The sequence below is a fragment of the Carassius gibelio genome, chromosome A23 (assembly GCF_023724105.1).
Source record: "Carassius gibelio isolate Cgi1373 ecotype wild population from Czech Republic chromosome A23, carGib1.2-hapl.c, whole genome shotgun sequence".
Lineage (NCBI taxonomy): Eukaryota > Metazoa > Chordata > Actinopteri > Cypriniformes > Cyprinidae > Carassius > Carassius gibelio.
In genome coordinates, this window is record NC_068393.1 from 13,233,163 (window position 1) to 13,241,645 (window position 8,483).

At 37.1% G+C, this 8,483-nt stretch overlaps 1 protein-coding gene across 2 annotated transcripts in view; it reads left to right on the forward strand.

The window, feature by feature from the left end:
* The window catches only part of LOC127944273 (paired box protein Pax-7-like), a 46,024-nt gene extending 41,749 nt beyond the window's left edge, over positions 1-4,275 (forward strand). For both annotated transcript variants that reach the window (XM_052540155.1, XM_052540156.1), the window contains exon 9: positions 2,247-4,275. In XM_052540155.1, coding sequence (XP_052396115.1) covers positions 2,247-2,362 — 116 coding nt within the window. In that variant the 3' untranslated portion in view covers positions 2,363-4,275. The remainder of the gene's footprint in view (positions 1-2,246) is intronic.
* Positions 4,276-8,483: the final 4,208 nt, after the last annotated feature.

An 8,483-nucleotide genomic window follows, 5' to 3' on the forward strand; every position in this document is an offset into this window, starting at 1 on the left:
TCTACCTGTCTAATATTTCATTGAGATTCGGGAGAAAGCTTAAGGGCGCACTTTGTAGAGGTGCGTGTGTTTGTGTGTTTTCAGTGTGAGTGTCAGAGAGCAGATTCGGTGCTCCTCTTAGGGAAGGCAGAGAGTCATTCTGAGTGGGATTTAAAGAGTAAACGGGGCTGACAGGAGAGAAAGGCTTCCTGAGGGAGAGAGGTTAAATGAGCTGTGATTACTCTCTCTGCTAGCTGTCAGCACCAGTGTCTCCTGTACAGACAGCTTGCCCACCCACAGGTATGCATCTGCTACCGTACATACCACCGTTCCCTGACAGCTTCCTTTTTACTCTTGCTTACAAACGTTAACGTGCTGCGCTTACTGTCACACTGACACATGTCTGGCACCGTCAGCACATACCCTCGCTCTGCCCCTCCTCAACACTTCTGCTAATGATGAATAAAGGAAGGAGAGGTTCAAATGACACCTCCTCGACTGGAATAATCAAAGGGCTTCCGACCAAACAACTTCAGAGGCTCTTGACATGCCAGCAGCTAATGCTAGTGCACTAATGCTCGCCTTTTTATATCCATTAATCATAGACGTCTCCGTCGTGATGCATTTTGTCATTACTGTTGACATTTTGATCAAATGATCACTGTGTTTACTGCTTGTCGGAAAAGGAGTGGCTGTGGTCGCAATGCCAACTCCAAAAACTCTCGGGTAGCAAGAATTCAATCCTGTCAGTTTCGCAAATGCAAAGCCCTCAGGTTTAACCTCCTCCGCTTGACTGTTTCCACTTCCATTTTTTTCCTTTTCAGCTCTGAGGATGGGGGTGGGAAACGTCTATGCAAATAAATACCTGAAGGTTACAGCTAGCACAGTGCTAACTTAATAAGTAAACCGATGCCAGTTGGACTCAGCGAGGAAGGCCTTTTCTGTTTTGAAAGGGAAATGGCTAGAGGGGTTAATTGGAGCTTCCTCAATATTTTCCGCCGCACCACTTCCATCCTGTCCTTGGTTTTTCCTCGCAACCCTAAACACGATTCACTTCTTTTTCTTTTTCCACCAATCAAATGCCCTTAATGTCTTTAGCTCATGTATTTAAATTGAAACAGTGTAAGATGGGAGGCAGATCAATGCTGAGGTCCTGGTTTGCGAGCGGGACTCTGGGTGCCCTCTGACCCTGGATTAGCCCACGGGATAGAGTCGACACGTGCTCCTGATAAAGATCTCCCAGCGAAGCCAAACTCCAGATCAATCCAACGTGAGCCGTGCCCCCAGGTGTTATGTTAGTCACACCGTTTTGTGTGCTACACCTATCTGATGGGAATCTTGCACTCTTTCAGCCGTCTCTCCCCTCTCTCTGTTGCATTTTGCACAGGTGAACAGATACATATCTCAATCAACAGTAACAACTTTCACAGGCGTAGAAAATCAAGTGGACTCATTATCTAAATCTACTCAGTAGAGCTGAAAAAGTTTTAGCTTCACCAACTTTTCAGCCCCAATTTTCATTTTTTGTGTGGCAATTTGAGTGGCTTTTTTTAAAGAACGATGGATGGAATAGACTGGTATATCACAATATAATTTTATATGATGGGAAGTGTGGAATTCTGAGAAGAGGGATGACAGACATAATGAGAAGTGGGCTGAGGAATACTCGCTCTGACAGGAATGAGTGACAGAGAGGAACAGGTGCTGTGTCTCTGGAATCAGCAGTGTGTTGTGGAAGCTCACAATGATGTGAAGTGTCTGCTCTGAAACTCAAGCCAAAATGAAAAAAAAGGTTAAAAGTAAAAAAATATTTCCCCAAACTTAATCATTATTATTTTTTTAATTGCTAAGATGCATCAAATAAAAATAAGCTGCCTAAAACGAAGTTGTACAAGTATAACCTTTGTATTCATGCTGATTTCATACATTTTAATTTGGATTTTGAAGTGGTGTAACCTTTTAGTAAAAATGTACTGAACCTTATCATTTAAAAAAAACTATATATATATATATATATATATATATATAGATTATATAGATATACATTTAAATAGATTATGCCAAACAGCATTTTTATAGTAGTTTATAATAGTTTTTTTAATGAGACAAAAAAAAAATCTAGCCTGTTCATAGTTGAACAGGTGTATTCAGGTAACTGTATGTATGGATTCCATGTACTTCACAGGTCTAGGCAAAAATTGTCACCTTTGCGTATTATTTTCGTATCACCGAGAAATTAATTGATTGTTTTTTATCTTTGTGTGTAGCTGCGGTGGATTACCTGGCTAAGAATGTGAGCTTGTCCACGCAGAGAAGGATGAAGCTCGGAGAGCACTCGGCTGTGCTCGGACTGCTACAGGTGGAGACGGGACAGGCGTATTGATGGATCTCAAACTGAACATCCTCCCATGTGTTTCACCAGCATCCCTCCATTCTTTCTGCAGTGCCCACATATGGCCCATCTGACTAGGAGTGAACAAGACCAAGAGAAGTTACAAAATCATGGGCAGTCTTCGATTTTCTACCTATAGCAGCGTGAATACAAAAGCCATTCCACATAACAAACAGACACTATTGTGCTGCATCTCCATACTCATCCCAGTCCTTTCTCTATTTCACAACAAAGAGACCCTTTCAGGGCTTCAGAAAGAAGCCGAGGGAAAATGAGCATCAATTGTCTGAGCCCAAATCACTAAAGCTTTGCTCATCGACATCCAGTGTTAGCACACATAGGCTCCAGCTGCAGCCACTTGCCCATTCCAAACTGTTCGGACCATGACGTTTACAGAAAATGATGGTATTATAATTATATTTGTATGATAAATGTGGTTGATCCTATTGCTGTTGCATTTACTTATTGTAATTACTCTTTGTTTACATGTTTCATTTGAATTTTTCTCACGTTTAGTTCCTGTTTCTGTTTTAACCACAAGGCCTTGCTTTGTAACATTGCATTTCTAATGGATTTACATGACAGTGTGGCAGGTTGTTTGCAGGTTGTTTGCAAAAAAACATTCCACTAAACCTGGGCTGGTCAGTGAGGCATCTGGGTTGGTGGAGGCTTGATGTTGGGCAAAAGGGTAGTCTGTGACCTGCTCTCTGTGGGTGGAAAGTGTTTTAGGGTTTTTAGTGTTATTTATGGTTATTTTGTCTTAAAAACCTACACTTTTCTGAAATAATATGACCAAATGGCAAGTACTTTTTGCAATGAACACATACTAATTCTTCTTTGTGGTCACTATAATTACCATTATAATGAGCCCTTGTTGGCAACTGCCAATTTTAACATGTTATGGCTTTTTGATGTATTTTCCCATATGTTTCTCTGCTCTTCATGGAAAGTATAGATATATCTTACGATTTATCCAAGAACTTAAAAACAATCAGATATCAACCAATGAATGGCTGAAGGGTGATTTGTGAAATAATGTTTCAGAAATTAGGAAGAGGATGTACTAAATTGGTAGTGCTTTTAAAAAAAATTCATAACAAAATTGATTGATTTCTGTGGTCACTGTAAAACGAACTGAAGTGAAACTGTAGAATGGGAATCTGATTTTTTTGCAGTTTGTAGAAAGAAGTGGACTTTTACTGGAAGTTATGCCATTTTATATAAGTAAAAAGTGTGAAGCTCTCTGAATAATTGTTTTGAAGAAAAAAAAAATTCTCCATAATATTACATTGAGAGATAGAATATATGACCACATTTATGGATTCTGTGTTTACATTTAATATTTGCCACCATGGTTCCTTATTCCACCTTTTATCAGCTGTGTTTTTAACTTCAGAGACTGTGGCTAAGATGAACTGAATCTAAACTGTGCTCCAGTGTCACTATATGTGCCATAAAATGCCATATATTCAGGAAAATAACAGAAATATGAGCACGTGACCATGTGCCAACTTAAGAATGAGGACATTTCCATTTTATCACTTAAAATATTTTGTAGAAAAAAAAATGTGAAAAAAAATTAATGTGTGGCACTCATTTCTGCTGCAAGCATTAATCTACCTTTGGGATATTTGAAGCACTATCCGACGGGGCGATACACCTTTCCCAAATATCTTCAAACCTCAGTTGATCTTTATTCTTTCTCTGTTTACCTTTTTTTTTGCGCATATGTAATTTTCTTTGATATATTTCCGTTCAGCATGTGTGTATATTATCATGGCATAATTTATTCAGCTGTATGAAATACTAGCGTAGTGGGAACTTGTATTGGCATTTACTACCTTCAGCCTGTTGGTGTTTTTACTGTAGCACTGGCATACTGTTATGGATTAAAGCTCAAAAAAGTCAACAAAAAACACTGATTGTTTCTTACTTTCTCAACACCCACTATATGGATCATGCAATAGTCATAAATATATGCTCACGGGGCATATATATGTCTTCTATTTAAAAACACTCAAGCATTTTACTACGCATTTAATAGTTGACTCAGTGATGATACATAGCCAGACGTATCATGTAGTCCTGCTTTACAATCTAATACTAAATTTATAAAGAGCTTTTTAATCTGAAATGCTCATCTTCTGTAATTGGCATTCACCATATACACTCTATTCATTGCTTTGATGTTGCTGTCAGCTAGAATCATGATTTAATCCCCATCTTTGAACAATGCTGTATTTTTATAGCCACTTTGAAGTCAAGAGCATCATGACAGTTGGGGTGATTTAAGATACTAAAAATATCAGTTTCCAGTAATTGAGTTGCGCTGGGAGTGAATAGAGTGAAGTGTCGCAGACAGTGTCACAACAGAGACTTTCAGAGCACTGCATTCATTCACTGAAGAGCTGCAGGGGCCTCAGGGCATTTACTGCGTTTCTTATGGGGGCACTGAAGACCAGCCAATGTGTAATGGCATTAACGGCCCAAGATGCAAGCGTGTGCTGCACCTCCCATCAGAACGAGCATCCTATCCTCTCTGATGATGGATTATAAACTCTCCGTGTTTAATTAAGATCTTTAAAGGGAAATACATTGTAAACAAGTTTTAGTATTGCCATCTGGGTTCATTTAACGTATTCACACAGTGAGGGAATGCTTCTGCAATGTGATTTTCCACTGAGGAATCCTTTTTATGATTCAGATGCCCGTGGCGTGATGTCATAAAATATCCATTCCGATTATTTCCAAAATTACTGTTAGGGGAGCAGCTGCTGGGATGACTTTGACAGTTATAGATGCCAAACAGTTTTTAATATTTATTTATTATATTATTATTTATTACTTTATTACTTATTTAGCTGTATTTATTATTATATAAAAAATAAAAAAAATGTAGGATTTTTTTTATGTAATACAAAGACTGAAAAAATGGAAAGAAAGAATTAAACACTGAATTCATTTATTATATTTTGACTATATTTTATACTCTATTAGCTATATCTTATATTGATATTTTTTCCAGATAATCTAATCAGTATTTGATGTCTGACATTTGTCATGAATGTGTGTGTGTTTGTAGACATATGTCTACATTGACAATTTATATATATTTAATATAATATTATTTTTATTAATAAATAAGCAAGTATATTATATTAAATATTATATTTGTGTTAATAATATAATTTATTAATAACATTATATTAGGATATATTATTATATTATATTAATATTAAACAAATTAAAGTCATAAAAAGTTACGAATATACTGGAAATGTTTGAAATGACATTTTATGACATCACATTACATCAGGAATAGCTGAATCGCATGCCATAATTTTCCAAATATTATTATGATGAATATGATGATTAATCGTATAACTAAATCAAACGAATAAATCATTTAAAAAGACTAAATAAATAGGTGAATAAATAGCCAATATATGAACAATGAAATCAGAGAACTGACATTCCAGTGGGGGAGTTTTAGAGAATATCTGTGATGTGGTGCCTTCATGATAATGAGTATTTTGGGACACTCGTTGTTGTTTGGAAGTTGGAACATGTCACGAGGTACAGACTGATTAAAACATGTCTGAATAATTCACCACGACACCCCTCGCACCCTCCTTTGGCTGTTATTATTATGCTTTAGGAACTGCGGTGTCAACCTCTTGAAAACGCAACAAAGAAAGCACTTACAAAGCCTAACATGTCCTTAAATCCCATAATTATTCCAGGATACATTATGTACCTGAGCCCGGGTGTCTGATCTTCACCGAAGGGATTCCACATTCCTACAATCAGCTTACACGACAGATCGCATGATTGCCTAATAGACCTAACTTAGATCGGTAAGTAGAGAGCTTAGCAGAAGATTGTTACAGAGAGAAGAATGTATCCCTTTGACAGACTCCATTGTTCGCCATATTCTGCTTCTACGAAGAATTAGCCTATCCTTTTTTTTTTTTTTTTTTTATGCCTACAGATGTCAATAGGGTAAAACAATTTTATTTCCCCTCGCAATTCACATGAAGTTTCCCTTTTTAAACCCAGTCTTTCATTTGCTGTATCCAGGCACCTAATGCAAGATTATAGTCCCCCATAGTAACCCTGGCATCCCTCAACCAAGCCTCGGTGTGCCCCTCCTTGCCCCCAGACTCTAATCTCCACACTCCAGCATCACTGCAAAATTAAGCTGTGAGAAAGCTGGCAGTCGTTTTAACCCCGCTCGGTCTAAAAGGCTCTCAATACACCCTACTGAAAAAAAAAAGTCTCGGTGCAGTCAACATTTTTATTCCAACCAATGTGTCTCATTCGTATCTCTCTTTAATGTCGAGCGGCGTCTATTTCTCTCCGTCCTCCATGCCATATCACCTCAGTAAGGTAAAAGGCAGGATTTCAAGGTGAACATGCAGGTATAAATCCAAGAGATAAGTCGCGGGGCCTGTTTACAGGTTGCTCGCGAAATCTACAGTCAGCTCGCATACTTATTCATATTAATAATCCAAAATGGAGGCGAAATACTACAGAATGAAAATAATGAGCAGGCGCTGTTGCATTCTGTGGAGATACATACATAAACCCTCTTTCTGAAAGCAGTCAGCTCTTAACAAAGCGTGACTCCTGGGTATAGACTCTAATACACAAAGACAATTTTTTTCTAGATAATAGCTTATCACGCAGGAAACAATTTAAATTAAAAAAATGCAATTTTCACCTTGAAATGAACAAATGATTACAATTTCTATACAAATTAAGGCATTCAGGCAGCGCCTCGGTGCACAGCTCAGGCCATGAAACCTGACATAATTACCATGAAATACATTCTCAAATATTTGTATTTTGTCCACAGCTTTAAAACATGCCAGTCTGCCGCCTTCTGATCTCACCTTCCGGGGCAAACACAGAAAGAAAGAAAAAAAGAGTGGAAATCATCTAAGATGAAAAGCCCTTCAACGGGCAAGATAAAAATGTGTAAAAAAGGCATTGGGGACAAAATAAAGCAAACAGTAAATTGCTGCCATTCATCCTAACAGTGCCTGGAGTTATCTCTAAAAGCCAAATTACTGAGTCTTATCATGGGAATCATATCTAATGCTTATCTACTCAGATGTTTCTCTCTCTCCCTCCTCTCTGCACCCCTTGTTCTTTGCCAGAGATTGCATTTATTTATGATCAGGAATATCTTTAGAAGAAAAGATGTTAACTTGTTCACTTCGTTCGGAAAGTTATGGCGCATTGCAAGTGGAACAAAAGAACTAAGGCTCGTAATTCAGAGGTGAGCGCAGCCTCGGAGGATGATGGGAGAGATGCATGCCAATGATCAGGTGGTAGCTATATGCAAATATTTTAAAAACATAATCAGAAAATGACATTTCTACAATAAAATGTAGAATCATTGGGTGTTATAATATATTATACATTATTATTGGGTATTATATTATATTATTTATATGTAGTTTGATTAGTAAAAACATGAAAAGATAAATAGACATTAAGCAGAGGAAACACTCTTACTTAAGCATTAAATTTAACCATAAACAGATTATTATATGAATTATATTATATTTCTTAAAAATTATATATAAAAAGGCTTATAAGTAAAAACATAGAATAATGTAATGGAGGTTGATAAGCATAATCATAGATGTTAGGCTTATAAGATTAGTGTATAGGGTTTATTATTACCTTTTTATTAAAACTATATGTATATTATAATGTAAAATAAAATATAAAATATTATAATAAGCTGATAAACACAAATAGACATATTAGTGATCTCCCCAAAATAAAATGAGTGTCCTGCTGTACTGTATGTTAGTATTTCTTCTCTAAGCAAATTGAAACATATATTACAACACCACTTCTCAAAAAAACATATGGCCTTGCTGACCTTTCCCAGATAGCTTTGCTTCAGTTATGAATATTGTTAAAGGAGAAGAGCAGTAGTTGTCTAGAGGGAAAGATGGAGGGTCTTGTGGATGTGTGCTCTCTCTTCCACTCAGCACACATGTGAAGGCTTGCTTCATGCCTAGTGAAGCCCTTAGCAATGCTAGGAGAGAACTTGTAAAGACTTTACCTTCCTTAAACCTCCCCTCCCACTCCT